This window comes from Octodon degus, unplaced genomic scaffold (assembly GCF_000260255.1).
Source record: "Octodon degus isolate 3935 unplaced genomic scaffold, OctDeg1.0 scaffold00293, whole genome shotgun sequence".
In the NCBI taxonomy this organism is placed as follows: domain Eukaryota; kingdom Metazoa; phylum Chordata; class Mammalia; order Rodentia; family Octodontidae; genus Octodon; species Octodon degus.
The window spans coordinates 494,986-515,671 of NW_004524869.1; the positions used below are offsets into that span (position 1 = coordinate 494,986).

The window sequence follows — 20,686 nt, forward strand, 5'->3', positions numbered from 1 at the left end:
GCCCTGTCTTGAGAGAGAGGAGTGGGAAGGCTGTTCTGTGTGTGCAGGACTCTGTCCAGTCAGCAATGCTAATTGTTACTCTGTGGCTTCTGGGGACAAGATTTAGACTTAAACTTGCCCTTCACTGAAACATGAGAACAAGAGAGTCACAAACTGAAAAAGTACTTGTTAGCTGTATTCACAGGGACTTCATTTTCCTCACAAAAGCTCCTCGGGGGTAGCATTTTCACAGAGGCATTTTCTGCTAAAATTGCCTTTGCTGCTCCGGGCAATGGGTCTGGATGGGGCAGAAGAGCTGGAATTGCCAGGGACTCTGGGAGGCGCTACTGGCCCGCTCTCCTGCCAAGTACCCACAGGGTCTGACTCTGGGCCTCTGAAAACTCGTCCCCACAGGTCCTTGAAGCCTTCTGTATTTCTTAACCTTCCTTTCAATAACACAGAATTCACCAGCCTCAGGCCAGCCAAAGAGATGCGAGGACAAGTGTCTCTTCCTGTGAGCCAGCCTCCTGTGGCCTGCAGGCTGTCCCTGTGGGACTCTGGAGACCTCTGTGCACAGACTACAGTGGTCTTTGATCCTCTCTGGCCCACTGGGGCAAGCTGGGACAGATTTCTAGGGAAAGCAGCTGTTTCGTACCTGTTCCACACGTTACACTGCACTCTGTCCAGCGGCCAAACTGCCAGAAATACACTAGCTGCTCCACATTGTTGTCAAGACCATCTTTTTGGATGATGTACTCATACTTGACACCAGGATTAGTCACCTGGAACAGAAGCTAAACATCAAGAGAGGGGCCACGTTAAACTCTGTCGCGACTTAAGACTGCAAACCTCAGTCATGTAAAAATGCTACATAAAGAACCTGAAAGACTAAATAAAATCTGAAGGGTACAATAGATACTATGAAAAGGGAATGAACTTGCTCAAAAGGAAGGAATTCCTGAGATGAGAAAGACAGGAGAGGGAGTGGGGGAAAGAGGTGTATCTATGTATATAAGCAGGATGGCTGGACAGCTGTTCTCTGCATTGCTGCTGATCTATACAAAAGAGCAGTTGAAGCTTAATCATTACTTCTTATTTGTTTTCTTGTCTTTTTATCTCATTTTCTCTCTTTTTAATTTCTTATAACTTTTTTCTTTCTTTTTCCAATTTTGCATGCATACATCTGAGCAACTAATTTGAAAGCCACACTATGTAATACAACACACACTGTCCAACTCCTATTTTTTTATTTAGTGAAATTTTGTATCATTTCTAACTTTTTCTTTTATATTACTCTTCTGTATTCCCTTTAAAAACAATGAAAAATAAAAATGCTATACAAGTTTCCATCATCTAATGTAGCAGCATGCACTGAAGAGATTCCACTAAATGAATCTATCTATCTATCTATCTATCTATCTATCTATCTATCTATCTATCTATGTTTTATATCTGCTGTCCACCTCTGTATCTGCCATTACCTTTCTATATATCTATACATTCTCCATTCTGTTATTTCTTGGCTTAATTTCCCCCCAGGAATTTTGAATCCTATAAATGGGAGGGTCTAATCATGTGGACAATACTTTAGGGAATGTCAAGGAATGTCCTTTTCAACTGACCTTGAGTCCCTATGACATCCTTATCACCTTTGAGAATATAGGTAAGTGCCTTAATTGCTCCATGTATAAAGGATGATAGTACTACCAACCACTGGGCTGTCACAAGGACAACATGAGTACATGCGTATAAATGATTAGAACATGAGATGAAATTAGAACTTCATAAATATTTATTATGTTTATTATGCTGCCTCATGATTCTCTTTCCTGGAAGTAAGGCTGATTAGCTCCTTTTTGCACAATTGTTCTGTGGTAAACCTAGTAATAAGGCTTAGCTACTTTGTGTCATCCTTCACTTCATTCTCAGGCAATGCACTTACCATACATTTAAACTGGATGCATACTAAACTTGAGGGTGATTGCTTGATTGTTCTTTGAGATCGGGGTTCCTAAGGATAAGTCCTTGCCCTTGTGGGCAGGAAAGAGAGGTAGAAGATCTCTTGACATTCATGGACCACAGCTGCCAACCCTGAACTCCGACTTTTGTGATTGGTCTGGCCTCTGGCTCTATTAGACCTCTTTCTCACTTTTAAATGTGGCTGGGTCTAAGTCTCTTGGGCCATGGATCATCTGCGATCTGCCTGGCCTAGATGGCATCATCATTCCATATTTTTATAAATTTGTACTCAATGCAAAAGACAAGACTTGTGTGTCTTTGAAGAACGCATGCTGCATCGCAGCCCCTCCTGTTTCTAAGAGCTTCCTAAGGGCAAATCTTTTCTTGAGGCCAACCATTTAACAGCATGTCAGTTCATCATGAGTATGGAGAAGTTATTTAGAAACTCATGTCACACGTACAATAGGCTGGTGGCATCCTTCACATATCTGAAGAATAATTACCCTTATACAAATAAACCCCCAAACAACACAAACTTTTAATGGGCAGTTTTAGAGTCCCTGGCACTTTTTTTTTCAAATTCAGTCTCTTTAATTAATTTTTTAAATGTATTTAGTACAAGGTATACAGGATCTCACTATGCAGATCAGACTCATAATGATCCTCCTGTTTTCAGCCTCCCGATCCCTGGGATTACAGACATATGCTACCATGCCCAGTCTCAATTGCCCGAGGGGTGAGACTGGCACAGCATGCTAGGGATAAAATTTAAATTTTTTTATTAGTACATTTTAGATATACATAATTTATTATGGGAATTTCAGCAATTTCTAGGCAAGAAAGGATGAAGAAGATGAAAAGCACAAATATTTCATTCCCTTCCCTGTTCTTATCTAAAAGAAGTTTTAATGAATCTTATTTAATGTCCCTTGGTAAATGCTTTACAAAAGAAAACACATTACCTGGAGCCACACGGACTCATTGGTGGGGCCAGGGGCCACCAGTTTCTCCAGGTCCCCTTTCCTGTCATACTGAAAGACAGTCCCAGCCAGCTTATAGTTCCCATTCCACTGGATAATAAATCCTCCATTGAGATAGTATTTTTCTGGGTCTTCACTCCTGATGGCCAGGAAGTTTCCAGCACCTTTGACTTCCGTTACCCGTATGTCCCTTGCTCCTTTGGGAATGAGACCAATGTCCACATAACCTACGGAGAGAAGAAATGCTAATGAAAAACTGAGTGCGCTTCTTAGCAGAATACAGCCTGTTTCTGGCTTGCTTTTTATCCTGTTTTCGGCACCTCCATCTGCGCGGCCACTGGGATAGGCAGAAACACCAATTATGAGACATTTAAAAGAGCTTGGCTAAGACCAGAATTCTCAGGAGTTCATGACTCAGTGTGTAAACAATTTTGTGAAAAGAGTTGAAAAGAATGAAGATGAAACTCTGAATCATTCCTGGCTGACCCAGAACTTATCTTTCTATGATTTTACATTCATGGTTCAAAACATTACAGTTTCTAGCTAGCGTCCTGCTAGCACCACCAGCCCTATTGTCAGATGTATCTTCCTAAACACTGGACGCACAACTTTCCTCCTTCTTCTTTCCAGCAGGTTAAAAGCAGACTCTTACCGGTAATCTAATCCTGGCTCCCATTTATTAAGAAATTCTGGAGGGAATCTTGCATTGATTGCCACCTGGCTCCCCTGAATATGGCCCTTGATGAGAAATTCAGTTCTCAGCACAGGCTTTTATACTGTTGGATGACTGTTCATTCATTAGAAAGGTTTTCCCCTCCTTCATGTTCCTTTTATGTTTTGGTAATATAAGAATTTATCATTATTTTCATGTGTCCTCAGTCAGTCTTCTGAGAAGATATGTGTGGCTATTTATTTTAAAATGACTATCAACTCCAGGCTTCTGGTTCATGGTCAGCATGGGAGAAGGCACACTGCTGGGAACAGGAGTAAACACTTTGTGGTTGCCTCGGTTATCCAGGCTCTGTGCTCAGCACTTGAGGCTCTTGTGCTCTTTATGTTTCTTAAGAAGCATCGCTTCGTAGAGCAGGAAGGAGACGGACTGTCAGATGGCCTCGTGACAAGAGCACAGGGGCTTGGGAATCAGAAGGCTTGTGTTCTCGTCTGTGCCTTGCCGCAGATTAACTCTGTGACTTTTATTATTTAAGTCCTTATAATTTCACCTGCACAATGAAACGAGTTGAATGATGATGCTTGAGAGTTTTCTCTCAGCTCTAAAATTTATAACTTTGCTCTTTCATCAGCTAACCTTTGATATTTTTTTCTTTTTTGTATTTTAGGAAAGGGTCTACAGGGTGTTCAGGGTCTCACTACTAGGTTGGACTCATAGTGATTCTCCTGTTTACAGTCTCCCAAGTACTGGGATTACAGGCACGAACCACAACACCCACTCTCAATAGCCATCTCAGTGGGCCCCGGGGGTGGGGCTGTGCCCAGGGATCAAACCCTCAGTCGTTGCGCCTGCTTGCAGGTGCTTTAATTCCCTGAGCTATTTGGTCAGCCCTAACCTTTGATTCTTTAACTTTCTATACAAACTATGGTTTTAAGACTCCGACTACCCTGTCAATTTTCCCCTAGCATTTTTCTGCTTTTGCTGGATGAACGAGATCTCTCTGTCACCTGCAATGCTCCCCCTACCTCCTACAGTAATGCAGTACTGCTCCTAAGAGTCAAGCCTGCCCTGTCGGACAGGAATAATTTGCTCAGAGACAAGGCAAGGCCACAACCTTACCATTAGTTTTCACACTGGTAGCTTCCATCCAGAGAAACCAAATGTGCGTTTTGCAGCATTCAATTAAATTTAATTGTGCTCTCACACACTTGCCTGAAATAATTGATGAAAACCAGTAGCATATATCACCAGGGAAGATGTTTATCACCTATAATTGATATTAGTTGAATTTCAAAACATGCCTTTGGGGTGTCACTATCTGTTCCCATTTTCTGATTGATGGGACTGCATGCTTCCTTAGAGCAGAACCCAGGCCGGGAATTGGAATAGCATTAACTACTGTGTTTACCTCTCTCTGCCTTGCTTTTTTTTTTTTTTTAAAGGAGGGAATCAAATGGAGAAAAATAATCAAAATCATTTGCTTTTTTTTTTCCATTAAGAGATAAAATCCCAAAATTGTAACTGCTTATTGGCAGATTGGAAAAGAGGAAAAGAAAACAGAAAATTCAAAATAAACACTTTGGGTTTCAGTGTTGTTTTTTTATAGATGCAGGGATTAATGAGACTAGTTCTAAAATACTAAGGATGATGAACATAGTCATTAGCAATGTTCTTTTCCTTGCATCTTCCGATGGAAATAGCCACTGATGCCAGTTTGGGGGAAAGAAGGAAAGCGTAATCTTGGCTATATAGAGAGACCCAGACTCATGGTGACCTCTTGGAGGAAACACTCCACCACTATCTAAGTCCTGAGGAACTTGAGCTAAATGAATACTCAAGGCCTTTGAGATGTGCTGAAAGACTGGCTTCACTCCTGCAGACACTGGGGTAAGAGATACCATGAGTTCCTGGTGCTAATATATATCTTACCGAGAATTCTTTGCCATCCCCATAAAAGGACTTGACCTGCTTGGCCTATTTGTTCTCCAGTCTTAGTTACTTCCAATGAAAATGTGCTGGTTAAAGGGTTTTTACTCCCCTAAACCTGGGTGACTTATGTATAATGCTAGCTTGTCTGCTTTTACCATTGCTGCTATTTGTGGCAAGCAAGACAATGCTCACTGGAGGCTAGGAACTGATGGCATAGGTGATGAGGCTCCCGGGAAAGCCTGCTCCACCTTCTGGCTCCTGGCTTGGGGGTGGTAACTATGGGTATCTAGCTCAGACACAGGCCTGCATTCTGAGCATCTCCTTTCTCTCACTGGCCACTTTCATATAGCACTTATGTGCACACTGCTGCCGCAGCTCCTTCAGCCGCTTTGGGAATGTCTCAGTGGCTTCTACTTATTTATAATCTTCTGCTTGTCACAGTGCCTTAGTGGCTCCAACAAAAATCCCACAGTGTGCATCATTAGGGATTAAGCATGCCATAAGTAGTAGCATAACTGTGATGGTTGTGGATTCTTAATACTATGCACATTTGGTTTGCTCACCAAGCAGAGGAGGAACAGGAGCTACACAGGTATTGCTGCGAGAACTAAACACATCAACACACAGGACCATCACTGGGCAGGGGATCCAGGTGGCCAGAAATACACAATTCCAGGCAGCTGCTTCTTTTCCTCCACTTTAAGATTCTCCTAAAGCTTTGGGATTTTGGCAGGAAGTATTGACAGAACAGGCATTTTTGCTGTTCTTCTAGTTGCCAAATGGCAGATTCTTTGCTTAACATGCTTAACAATGAAAATACAATTACATGTTCAGTGTCAGGTGGAGGAAACCGGGTTATCTTAAGTACGGCATTGAGAGGTATAATAACTATTTCATGCAAAAAGTGTACCAAATGTATGTGAATGTGTTTCTATATATATTATTAAAGATAATTTTACATGATGACTATTCTAGTTTAGATACAAATATTTTCAAAGGAAGTCTGAGGACATCTTGATTATGATTGAACAAAGGAGGCAGGAGTTGAAGCTAGTGGCTCAGGCACCAAGCTGGGCAAGGCAATAGCCGTGTCAGACTTCCGGGAACTCAGAGACTGTGGTCCCTTCTTCCCGGCCTCAGGGCAAGGCAGACCAGTGCGAACAAGATCAGAAGTTAGTTTTGGTCTTCACCGGGCCTGGCAATGATGAGGTCTAGAGCAGCTTACTGAGGCCAGTACAGCAATTCAGGGTGGTGGATTTGAGAAGTCCAGGATTCTAACCAACGTCAGGAAAGAGCTAGCTGCTATTTAAATGGTGGCAGGTGAATAACAGCATCCAGGGCCTGGAAACAAACAAAAGCTGAGAGAACTACAAAGGGCTGATGTTCCAGGCCCAAAACAGTGAGCCACAAGAGATCAAAATAAAGCTCAAGGCTCTGAGCAGTAAATTCAAAATGCCCAAGGAAAAGCAGAGCTCAATGCTGCATCAACTTTCTACTGAAGTGGTTTCCCTGTTTAATTTTTGCCTATGCGTTAAGTGTCAGAGAGAAGTCTTGGAGCTGTTACTTTCACGGCATAACACAGAGAAGGCAGTGGGAAGAGCCATTCATTCTCTTGTTATTTCCTCCATCTTGTCAAGAACACTAAGTGTGCTCAGTGAATATAGCTTAGGTATAAGTGAATTAATGAATGAAAAAGACTGGTCTTACTATCTGTATGTAGAATACTCTAATCTGGGTCTAAGTTCTTCTAACTCAGACTTTTGGTCATGGTAACCATAGTAATCTCTCTTGACACCAACTAAGTGAGAATGGAAGCTAATATGGGTCTACGCAAGATGAACTTCACATTCTCCAAGTGTGGTATTATTTAAAGGGTAAGACGCTCTTATCTTGTACAAGGTATTAAATCTACCAAGTAGATTTCATTTCTACAGAGAGAGATAGAAACTTAGCTGCTGGAGAATCCTAAGAAGACTGAGGGGGACACACAGAAACTTGTCCAGGAAACTCTTCCCAATGCCAACACTTAGATAGCCACTACATGATCATCTCACATGCCATCACGAGAGGGAAGACAGAAGAGTTCCCTCAGGGTCAGAAAGCCCCCAAAGTTGAGAGGTGACTTCGCTAAACCCAACCGTCATTCAGACAAGAATAGTCTTTTGTCTCCAAGCCTATTTTAATTCCATAACATATTTTCTCTTTTTTAAGAGCACTCATAAAAACTTTAATTTTGTAATATTTCATACTTCCACAGAATAAGTCAGTAAGAGTAGCTGTGACTCCAGAGAGAAGCAAGGGGAGGAGGCTAAGTCAGGTTTGTCCACAGCATTAGCTTTTAAGTCCAGACTTTCTCACTTATAATTTTTTTAAAAAAAAATTCTATTAAACAGAGATGTGAGCCAAACCAAAACATTTATAGGAAAAGAAGAACACTGGTAGAAGGAATGGAGCAGTCTTGTCATGCAAGGTTTGAAGGATTTTGTAATTCTTCTGAAAGATGAACCCACATTCCTAGCATTGCCTAGCTACAGAGGTTACTGTACCACACAGCCAGACTGCCCCTGTTCTCCTAGTCCACTGATTTTGAGGTCACCAGAGAGCTTCTCACTTCTTCCTTACTGGTTTCTTTCAATATCATAGGTATAAACCCTGAGGATTTGATGAATGAGCACTGGAATAACAAAGCCATGTTCAAAGAATCATAGCCTTCCCCCTTATGTAACTAGGTACAAAAATAGACTTGTTCCGGAAAGATTCCCCATGAGGGCCCGCAGTAAGCCCAAGGCACATGAAGGCGAGTGCAGTGTTCTCTTGGCCAGGAAGACAGCGTTACAACATGCACTGCTGAAGTAACACACTGCCACCTATCTCAGGAAATGTGGCTCTGTGTAGACAGGTGAGAAGAAAAGAACATTTTTAGGATATATATTAACAGAGAATGATAAAGTTTTGATTTTGGGCCAGAATCAGAAAGTGACCAACACCATAAAGAATGGTTCGCAAGGGCTGGCGAGATACCTCAGCAGACTAAACTCCTGCTTAGGCAAGTGCAGGGACCAGGGTTTAGTCTCTTCTACCACATGCCATGCCAGCCCCCAAAGCTGAGCCAGTGACCAAGTCCGAGCGTGGTGGTACACGCTTGTAATCCCAGCACTGGGGAGGCTGGAAACAGGAGGACCACTATGAGTTTGACCTGTGTCGTGAGACCCTGTACCAAATACATTTTTTAAAAAGCTGTTCATGTAACAAAGTTATAACTAGAATGAATCATAAGCAGAACATCAAGAAGATAGATATCTGACTCAGATATTTCCTTAACTTGTAGAATAGCGACTATCTTGGTCTCTTTTATCTTCAGAGAAATCTTCAGAGAAACATTTCTTAAAATGTTTCACTTTTAATAAAACAATGTTTTTACTTTAATCTATATAACTACTTAATGAATATTGACTAAGATAACTTCAATCTGGATGGAAATGAAATCTGAAAGAAAATTCCACTTTCAAATAACAATTGTATTAAGGAAAATGAATAAAGTATAAGGTGAATTAAGGCACCAGTATATGATAGCATGAGGTAGCACAAAGAATTGTCCATGAAATGTTTTCAAAAAAAGAGGAAATTCTTTTACCTTGGATTCCACTTTAATCAATTATTCCAAAGCAATCTAACTGCATTACATAACATTGTGTATCACTGCTTGGTCTTATTTTCATGGGGAGTGATATCCAGTGTCTTTTTGTTTCTTTTTAAATCTAACTTCATTAATTTCAAAGCAAAGGTGGGGTCCAGTGAACATTCTGAAGTCCAAGGGGCACAGATCTCCTTACTAAATATTGTGGCTAACAGTAAAAAAAAAAAAAAAAAAAAAAAAATCTCTGACTTCTCCAGTGTGCTTGGGTGGCAGGGTCAGAGGGCTCTGAGAACGCTGTCTGGACAGAATTTCCTGGGTGCCAAGAAGCACCAGAAGCCCTCAGAGTAGCAATAGAAGGAGGAGAAGGAGAAAGAGGAGGGCATAGAGACATGCCTGGTGCTCAGTGGCGGCACGTGGTACTGCAACCCGAAGTGGGTGTTGGGTGGGAGGGAGGGTCAAGCCCTGACTGGTCCCTTTTTCTCTGCCAAAGGGAACAGGGCAGAGAAGAAAATAACCCAGAGCTAGCATTGAGTGATTTGAGGTATTTGGAAGTTAAGTAGAAGAGATTTAAGGGTGAAAATTATTTTTGTCTAAGTAGCTACCATACTGTTAGAAGTACAGCCTATCCAAAGCCAAAGGGAGGAATCGCTATTTTATTCCTATAGATAAATGAAACTGAGGTTAAATGCAGAAAAATATGATTATGAGTGTGACTTTTTAAGGAAATAAGACCACACCTGAATAATACAAACAATTACAAAATAATTTTATAAAGATCAAAAGCCCATAGTTGTCTTAAAATGCTTAATCATAAGCTTAAAACATACTCAATTATTATTTATATCTCTAACAAATAAGTCAGGTATCTTTTATCTACAATAAAGCTAGAAATCAAGGACAGGAAATACAATTGTTTAATGATAATTATTTTTTAATTATTTATTTATTTGTTACAGGGCCTTGCTACACAGTTCAGACTTGTAGTGATCTTCCTGTCTCAGCCTCCACAGGGCTGGGATTATAGGCATGTACCACCATGCCCAGTTTTGGTGGCTGGCACGATGCACCTGTGGTTCCAGGGCTAGCATGGCATGTGGTACCAGGGATCAAACCCGAGCCTTTTTGCTTGCCAGGCAGGTACTTAGACTGCTGAGCTATCTCTCCAGCCCCTAATGATAATTCTAAAATAAAAAATATTGTTTTGTACAACTAATACACACTAATATAATAAATAGCAGGAAGATAACTGAATTTCAAACTTTATCCTTAATAGTCAAAGATGAATAAACAAGGACGGAATTTGAACAAATTTAGATTATTTATTGATATGCTGACTAGGGAGCAGTAGGCCTTGTACCACATTTAAGAACATACCTAATACTCTTGGGCTCCTAGTAAGTAATTTCATCCTTAAGCACATTGAGGAGAAAGACATTGCTTTGCCAAGACTCAGGTAAACTGTACCCCACTGTACCTGACAATGGGCATATTGTCTTGTCCTGGATGTGACCTCTGGGTAAGAGACACCACCCCTCTCTCCCAGGCCCTACTACCTTAGTGTACCCTGTGATCTCCATTCCCAATATCTGCATTTCTGCAGAATCCAGAGAATTAGCTGCCCTACTCCCAAAGCTTCCTGCATTCATGACTAGAGGGAATAGATGTACTAGCCCCTTTCTAAGCTTTTCAGGTGGGAAGACCTAGCTGCATGAGTTTTGTGCTCTTTACATGGCCACTAGGTAATGACACATTCTTTCTTGACTGTCTTCTTGCACCCTGTTCACTTCTCCAACACCATACTAGTATTTCCCAAGACCTCTTGTCCCCCAAATACTTATATCTAAGTTCTTTTCCCAGGGTATATCTGGGGAAACCCAAACAAGGTACTCTGAGTTGTCCTAATCACCTAACCTTCATCGGGCTTAACTTAGCTCTTCTCCCAAAGCATGACTCCATGTGGTTATGGATGCTATTTTAACTGAAGGCAAATCTGTGCAGGGTTGTACCTGATTTGGGATGAGAGTAAACTCTTCACTTCCCTAGAATGGCTTAATCATAAGCTTAAAACATACCCAATTTGCATGGTTGAAAGCCGTGCAAAGAGGAAATCTTAAGAAGATTATTTATAGGAAAAATAATAGCAAAGTTTGAGTAAAAAGGGAGATGGTAGGTAGAAGAACTGCATTGAGAGACTTCAAGAGCTTCTGAGCAGATTACACTTGCAGGGAGAAACTGAAAGTAAGACAGCGAGCTGAAGTAACCTTACCGTACTTCTCCCAAACTGGCCCTAGGTTTATACCTCAACCCTTCTGCCTTCAAATCCTCTATGGCTCACCTGCCCTCCCATACAGAACAAGGTCTTGGGTCTACTGCCTACAACCCTTGGGCACATACTCTGGCATCTTCTTTCCCCTTGTACCTGGTCTATTTCAATAACATTTTCCCCAACATTCCCTTGTGATGCTCATTCTCAAAGAAGACCCTCTCCCAGGTAGTACAGCCTCATCACTATTCCTGGTAGCAGCCACCAGGCCAAGTCTGATCTCTACGTCAGTGTGATCACTCCTGTATCTGCTCAGTAATTAATCCCTTTTGTAAAGCTGCCAAGGAGCTCATATTCCTTTGTTAGTGGGTATTTATTCAATTTTTAACTCTTTGAAAGGTATAAGCTGTTTTTTAAAAAAAATAAATCTAGGAATCAATCACTTTTCTGACACTATATTCTAAATTCTCTTCCACTTCAGCGATTTATCTGTTAATTACCAGATCCTTCTTTTTGTGTAAACATCTTCCTCACAGTCTGGCAGGCAGAGCCGTCTCCCAGGCACACACCGCAGCGGTCCTCTGTGGCATTGGAATCGATCTCATAGTCGCAGCCGACCATCTGCAGAGAAGAAAGATCAGGATGAGCGACACAGGCAGGAAGTGCCACACCTTCCTTGATCTATGACTTTTTCATTTTCCCCTTTGTTCTGAATAAGCTTGAGTGGGCGGGTATAAAGGACAAACAGTGATTTCTTTTTCCTAGTGGCAGCCAGAGGAATAACCGATGTCCACAAATGGTAAAGGAAAAAAAGTCAGCTCTGCCTATCTATGGAGACTGGGTCCAGGACACCTATTGATACCAGAGTTAGCAGATGCTGGAGTCCTTTATATAAAATGGCATAGTACTGCACGTAACCACTGTGCATCCACCTATCATTTTTAAACCACCTCTAGATGGTTGATATCTAATAAAATGTAAATAGTTGTTACACTGTATTATCTAAGGAATAACAACAAGAAAATCTAAAAAGAAAAAAATTCTGTACATGTTCAGTAAGAAACATTTTTTCAAATTTTTTTTATTTGAGGTTGATTATATCTCATACATAAAGAACGCATGGACAGAGAGGGATGACTGTACTTCCTCTCAATAGCAAGAGGCAGAATCAAACACTGCTACAGAGACCTAACTTTAAAACTGTCCTGGAAGTGGAGTTAGTGGAACAACAAGTCTCTTCAGCTGTTCAAACGTCAAACTCTTTCTTATCTATGCAGGTTGTCCAGTGAATGATATAGCTATTCCATTTATAACTTGGTTGTTCAATCCCTTTGCATTTCTCAGTGAGTTATTCTTTCTAGTTTCTGTCTGAGAACAATATGTAAGTCAACAACCATTGGAAGAAATCAGCTTAATTCTGAGATGATACTAGTCCCATGAAGCATGAATTCTCTGACCTTCAGGCCCATTGTCAGACTCTTTGGTGTCTCTAATAACCATAGGCCCCTTGTACTTAGACATATTTTGGTCATCTTTGCCTCCATCCCTCCAGGTGCAAGAAAGAATTTCTTCTTCCTCTTCCAGACAAGGACAAATTTTGTTCCTATGCACGCTCAAGAGTTCTGTTCAGGGGTCATCCTGAATCATTATCTTTCCCTCTCCACTTTCCCTTCCATTTGTTAGCATGGCCAAGTCTTTCCCATTCTAAAATTCCAGCTTGAAATGAAAGGTGTGAAGAAACGTGATGCTTTCCGTAACATTGGATCCCAAAGCCTCACAACACCCAGGCTGGAAGTCATGAAATGTAGATGAAATCAACTAAATTTCTCTATTACCTGCTTTCTTCCAGTTACATGGAAAGATGCACCAATTTCCATTCTCCATAATTTTCCTTAACCACAGTTTCCTTTCCTGCTTGGGAAGAATTGTACCCAGTGAGGCTCTTCTCCTTTTCAAAGATAATGGTCTTTCTTCCATTGATTTTCATTTGTGTTACTACATATTTGAAGATTCCATTTATGGTTGGAATTGGCCCATGAACATAATACACCTTAATTCCTTTTAATCCCATTTCTTTTCCTCTATCTCAATTTCCTTTCCTTTTGTAAAAGATCTATCTTCCTGTTTCCTATTATCTGTCATTTTGCTTTTTAGTTTATTTATATTTTGGGTTTTACATAGGAGAAACCTGGTGTTATTTAAGTTTGTGTGTCTGATTTATTTCACTTAACATTATGGTCTTAAGAAACATCCATTTTTTTTGTTCTACAAATGACTCAAGCTTATCTTTCTCGTATCAGAACATTAGGCTCTCTCTCTCTCTCTCTCTCTCTCTCTCTCTCTCTCTCTTTCTCTTTCTATTCCTTCCTCCTCCCCTCTTCATACTGAAAACTGAAGACACTCCTTTGAACTGAGCCACATCCCAACCACCTTTTCTGTGTGTTTTATTTTGATACAAGGTTTTGCACATTTTTCACTTTCCCAGGGTAGTCTATCACTTGTCACCCTTCTTCCTGGACTCCCTGGCATGCTGGAGTTATCGGTGTGCCCCACCATGCCTGGCTTCAAAGATAATTTTCTTTCTAATTTTAAAGTTACCTCAAATCTACTGAAAGTAAGGATGTCTTGAGTCTTTATACCCTCTGGCAGCTAAGACAGAGAATTAATAACAGAAAATAGCTCAAATTTTCATGTTAACTGAGGTTAATTCCTGTAGGTGCAAAGACTGTGCCACTTGACAATTAAGGGAGAAAAAAGAAAGGGCTAAAAAAATTTTAAAAGCCAAATCTTAATTATGTTAATCCTGGTAGAAAGAACAAATGTCTTGGCCATATTCTTGCAGTGGTTATGAGTGAAATGCAAATTCGTCACAAGTGATAGATTTATATCAAGCTTGAACATCTCCTAATAAGCTGACCTTTACAAATCCTATTCCCATTGACCTTCATTTCTTCACTGATTTGGAAAATTATTCTGAGGCATATAAATTTTAAAGTAACTTTTTAAATCTCTACCAAGAGAAAAATAGATTTAAAGTATGAAGAATAAAGGAAAAAGAGCCAAAAAAATAAAACTTTAAATTTCATCTTTCTCCTAAGTGAGTGGTCCTGTTTCTCTGGTAGTATTAGCCCAAATAATTGGGGTCAAGGGCTGGGGGCCAGGGGGCAGAAATACACATGTGTCCTCCTTAGGTCATCTTGCTGCATGTTGGATGGGTGCTTGTGGAAACCTCACCCAATGTGCTTCCCCTGGAAGCTGTACAGAGTACAGAGTACAGTCAAACTAAATTAAGTATGCAACAGAAGGGCTCTGAAGGATAAGCCAAGCCTCTCTGTTGCCCTAGAGCATAATGAGTCTCAGTGGAAAATAAATAGATTTCATTTTTTGGCTTCACAGTACATGGTCTGGCAACAGGTCCACAACAGTATGTCTCTTTGCTCTGCTCTGCTCTGCTCTGCTCTGCTCTGCTCTGTTTTGCTCTGCTTTGCTTTGCTTATTTTAAGTAGCGTGGTCTTTCTGCCTTTGGTGGGCTCAGAGGTAGCTTTACTGTTTCTACTAAATGTGGGCTATGACCTAAGCGTGGCTCTTCTCTGATGTTAAGACTCCAGGGATCATCCACTTTCCCAAAGGGTAACATTTAAAAACATTCATTTTTCATGTTAAAATTAATTCTTGTCCCTGAAAGAATTGCACTGGGAAGCATTCCATCTTGAGTATCACTGAGAGAAATCTGGCTCCAAACTTTCACCAGGTACTTATCTCTTCATAAATGAGTAAGTAGTATTAATTTGCATTAATTCTCTCTTTCTGTCTCTATCTCCCTCTGTCTCTGTCTTTGTCTTTCTGACTCTGTCTCTCTGTATCTGTCTCTATCTCTGTCTGTTTCTCTGTGTCTCTGTCTGTCTGTGTCTGTTTGTGTCTGTCTCTCTGTCTGTCTCTCTGTCTCTGTCTCTGTCTCTGTCTCTCTCTCTCTCTCTCTCTCTCTCTCTCTCTCTCTCTCTCTCTCCTCCCATTATTTTAGTTTACAATCATTCAGGCAACTAAGAACTGAAATGTTAACTGGTACCATGACCTAATTTAACTGCAATGTCAAAGGACTTTTCTTTCCTTGGCAAGAGAATGGAAAGATACTTCTAAGATGCGATTCATTCTCAGCCAGTGAAGCTTTAGTGTGGACATAAGTCTGAGCTATGCTTACCTGAAAGGGAAATTATATTACTACTTAACTAATGGGATAGCTATATAAGGTTTTCCGCAACATAATTTTTTCAAGGTTGGCCCTTAGTGTATATTGAGTTCTATCCCTTAAAATATGCACTGAAGTCTTTTTCCATGGAAACCTGTGGATGTGATATTATTTGGAGATTAGATCTCTGAAGAGATAATCAAACAATCAAAGTAGGTTGATGTCATACTGGTTGGGTGGCCTGAAATCCAATAATTTGTATCCTGATAAAGAGAGATTTGGAGAGAAAAACACAGGAACAAGTCAGCCATTGTAAAGATGAGGGTAGAAACTGGAATAATGTAGCTGCAATATAGGAATGTTGAAGGTTGTCAACATGCTGTAGAATCTAGGAAGAATCAACGTTTACATAATGCCTTTGAAAAGTTTACTGACAACTCAATTTTAGACAGTTTGTAGAACTGCAAGCAAATTCATCTATTTGTTGGAAGCCACCCAGTCAATGTTTCTATGGCAGCCCCAGGAAGCCAACATAGAATTTTTCCCCTTTAGGATGGAGAAACTAATTCAGAGAGGGGATGTGGCTTTCACAAGTCACATTCAACTCTCTCATATCACCTCTCTAACTTTTTGATGGATCCCATGCCCTAAGAATAGAGTTAAACTTCCTTCATGAAGTACTTTTGGGGCCAGCCAAATGGCTCAGCAGATTAAAGCGCCTGCTTAGGCAGATGCAGGGGCCGAGAGTTCGATCACCTGGCCTGTCGTGCCAGCCCCATCCCCAGGGTGCGCAGAGGTGGTCATTTAGACTGGACACGGTGGCTGTAATTCCAGCACTTGGGAGGCTGTAAAAGCTATGAGTCTGATGTATGCAATGAGACCCTATACATCCTATACACCCTGTCCTAAATACAATAAATAAATAAATAAATAAATAAATAAATAAAATAAAGCACCTCAGTGAATTTAATGGCCTCTTTCTTCCTTTCTTACCTCCCACTTGTTTCCAGTGTATTTTTTCAGGGTTTAATGAACTCGTGATAATAATAATACTTTTGAACACTTGTTTTATTCCCAAAAAGAAGGTGGATTAGAAAAACATCATATATATTTTTGAAGATATGTATTTTTTCAATGCATGTTTAATTTTCCTTTTAAAAACCTATACTAAGTAGATAAAGAGACTAAGCAGGCTGAAAATACCTATAACCTGGATCTTAGAAAGATAAGTTGAATCAAAGATATTACATATATTTTTATTTGACTTCCTTTTTTTGAACTTAATAATTTAACAATTTAACTCAGTGTATCATAGACAAAGCTGACAATTTTAGCTTAGAAAAGGCCTTTACTAAGTCCAAGGAAGAGGATAGCAACCAGAGAGACTCTTGATTATTTCACTAAGTTCATTTAATTGGTTTCAATAGAGATAGCCAAGACCCTCTGTGTTTTGTTTTTCAGAACACTGGTTTTCCTGCGTAAGCTGAAGATGCTATAATTATACATGTAATGTTACTTAGATCTAAACTATAAAGGTTTAGATACTATAATAGGAAGCAGAAACAGAAAGGTAGATATTTTGCAAAAGGGAAGGTGACCAAGAGATGAAAGAAAGGGAGGAGAAGTGAGGGCAAAATAAAAGAATTAAGATGTGTCATGTGCATGTACCAACTCACCATAATGAATATAATCATTGTGTCCTGCAAACATGTAATAATAAAAAGTGGAAGAGTCTATGACCCTCTCTTCCTCCATTGCCCTGGAATGGCATAGCTTGCAATAGGAGTGGCCCAGAGGCCTGCAGAAGTGCCAGTAACACAATAGGAACCTGAACAAGGTGCACACAATAGAAAGGCAGAACCTGAGGCATGGAAATATTTTATGCAACATTGAATTCGGGACTCAGAGAAATCCAGCTGGCCAGACTCTCTGCCTCCATCAGTGGGACGAAGTGACCAGAGGAACACCAGCCAGCCATAGGACTACCGACTGTGGCATACACGATGGACAGTTACAACTAGTGAAATGGAGAAGTCCAAAACATGAACCAACAGGTGATAAGTTAGGTGAGCCAGTGCTGTGCTGAGGAACAAAGACACATGGAACAGAAGGAGGTGAGTGGGGCCAGCCTCACCTTCAAAAACATTTAATTTAATCCTGTTTTTTTTTTTGTATTTTACTTTCTGTTCCCTTTTTCTTTCACATTTTTTCATTTTTTCTTCTTGATTTTTTTCCCCTAAATATGTGGGAAGAATCCAGCCATAGAAAACTAAACCTGTTTCCCAATCTCAAAGACCAAGTTCAAACTATTACTTAAATACTTCTTTATTCTTTCTTTTCTACCCCCTTCTCTAGTGTCACAAACCTTGCACAATCATGCTTTGTTCTCCAGCCTTGCTTTTACTTCCTTTCCAGTTATCTTTATTTTATATCCTATCCTCCTTAAGTTTCCCAAGCAAAGGGTAAAACTATTCTATCAAGAAATACCTTGCATATAAATACCTAATTTATGATTGGTTATGTAACTACAGACATTCCTGCTATTATCTAAATACAAAATTGATACTTCCCACAGATTGTCAGTTTCTAAATTGTGTTTATGCTGTTGTTTACTGCTAGTTGTACTACTTTAGCTAGGAGGTCATATTTTTATTTATTATTATTATTTTATTTATTTATTTATTTTTTGTGGAACTGGAGATTGAACTCAGGCCCTTGAGCTTGCCAGGGAAGTGCTTATTCCACTGAGCCATCTCCGTGGCCCGGAGGTCATATTTTTAGTAATCAGTTGTTCTTCTTCTCTGTAACAATACTGAGACACTCTGAGGAAATAACTGTACCATAATCCAACACCAGAGGACTGGGGCTGAGCTGAACAGATACTAACATCCTACTCTTAATCAATTGGGAAAGTAGGATCTTGGGACAAGCACAAAGCAAGAATCACCTACGTAGAAGACATTCCTGAAGAACGGACTTTTCTTAAAGATGCCTTGATTCTACAGAGATAGCTGTGCACCCACAAGGACCATCACAGAAAACAAAAGAAAAATATTTTGAAATAGAGAATGAGAAGACGAAGAAGAAAAATAAAATCTCAGACCTCAAGCTCAACCAGAGAAAATCCAGAAGACACTGAAACAAAAAAAAGTTGTAAGACACACACCAAAATTTCTGAAAGGAGAGCAACTGAATTAAAGCGGCTGAATTAAGGAAACAAACCTATGAGAGATATGAAGCTCAGATAAGAAATAATTTCTCAGGTGAAAAAGAAATGACAACCATAATGAAAGAATTGCTCAGCATATATAAAGGAGACATAGATTTAAAAAAGAACATAGGAAAATGATGGAAACCTTGAATGAACAATATAGGAAAAAATTTGAATGTATGAAACAAACTCAAAGAGATATTCAGGAAGTTAAAAACTCCACTCAAAGCTGGCAAAACTGCTTAAGTGAAACTAAAGATAGGCTTTCAGACATTGAAGAAGGGATCATAGCAAATGATCACAAAAGGGAAGGTCTTTTAAAAATAAACAAGGAACAGGAAATAGTAATTCAACAGCTGCAAGATGATACAAAGAAAAGTAATATAAGATTTATATCTGTAAATAAAACAGCAGGAGTCAACACAAATGACATAAAAAGACTATTTGCAGAAGTAAAAGCAGAAAATTTCCCAAGCATGGGAACAGAATCTGACATACACATGTGAGACATATAGAACTCCAAGCAACTATAACCAAAATAAATTTACATCCAGACGTATAATAATCAAGATTCCAGAAATTCAGCTTAAAAACAGAATATTAAAAGTTTTTATTTATATTTATTTATTTTTGTTTTGCAGAAAACTTATTTCTAAGCCAATAAGCCATAAAGACAGGACAAAGCATTATTTATGATTCATGAAAACAATTGTGTTCCTGAGCCACAAATCATAGAACTATTGAAATACCAGCTGGACAAAACTTTTAAGATAAACCAATCAATTGATAGATTGAAGTCTTGTACAGCATATTGTTGGATTTCATTTCCTAATCCACTCTGATTAAAAGCTTTTAGAGGCAAGATGCCATGCCTAAATCTTCTACTCTGAATAACTACAAAGAAAATATTTTGCAATGTGTCAGCTATTGCAATTGTCCTACTAACATGTTTTGAAAACTGAGTTTTATTGTTATATTTATATTTTTCCTGTTTAGAATTTAAAAAAGGAAAAATGCTGCTGGAGAAAAGAGATAGATAATTTATAAAGAAAAGCCCAATAGAATAATGGTAAAACCCTCAAATTAGAAGAGCCTGGAGTGAAGTATTTCAAGTCCTGAAAGTCCTACCCAGGACATATTTTGTAATATACCCTACAAAATTATCCTTCATTAACAGAAAAATAAGATACATCTAGGACGAAGAGCAAATATTCATTGACAAATAGAACCCTACAAAGATTACTGAAAATATTCTAGATAGAGATAAGAATAACCACAATTCCAAAAAATATTAGAAAGAAATAATGAGGCAGGACAACCAATTAAGCAGAGAGGAAACACAGCGAACCAACAGTAGGAAAAAAGCATGACAAGGATAAACCAATACATATCAGCGATAACCATCAATGTAAATGGCCTCAACACCAATTAAAAGAAACAGATTGGCAGAGTGGATCAAGAAACAAAATCCAATAATATTCTCTATATAAGAAATGCATTTAACTAAAAAAAAAATTCAGAGATTGAAAGCCAAAAGATGGAAAACAATACTCCATCCAACAAGAAATCAGAAAAAAGCAGGGGCATATATTCTGTTTGTGGACATTGTGAACTCCAAATGAAGAACCACTAAAAGAGATAAAATTGGTCAATAATAATTTATTAGGGGAAATTTTCAAGAGAAAGAGATAATAATCATAAATATATATGCACCAAATATAGGAGCACCCAACTATATCGGATAAATATTAATAAATAAGAAAAATTAAATAAGCAATAATACATTCATAATGGGTGATACTGAAACTCCATTCACACAAAGAGATAAATCAACAAGTAAAATATCAGCAAAGAGGGGCCAGGGAGATGGCT

At 39.3% G+C, this 20,686-nt stretch overlaps 1 protein-coding gene across 2 annotated transcripts in view; it reads right to left on the reverse strand.

The window, feature by feature from the left end:
- The window catches only part of Adamts12 (ADAM metallopeptidase with thrombospondin type 1 motif 12), a 402,762-nt gene that overhangs the window by 106,885 nt on the left and 275,191 nt on the right, over positions 1-20,686 (reverse strand). For both annotated transcript variants that reach the window (XM_023707482.1, XM_023707481.1), the window contains exons 14-16: positions 11,918-12,038; positions 2,901-3,145; positions 635-773 (exon numbers count right to left, since the gene is read on the reverse strand). In XM_023707482.1, coding sequence (XP_023563250.1) covers positions 635-773; positions 2,901-3,145; positions 11,918-12,038 — 505 coding nt within the window. The remainder of the gene's footprint in view (positions 1-634; positions 774-2,900; positions 3,146-11,917; positions 12,039-20,686) is intronic.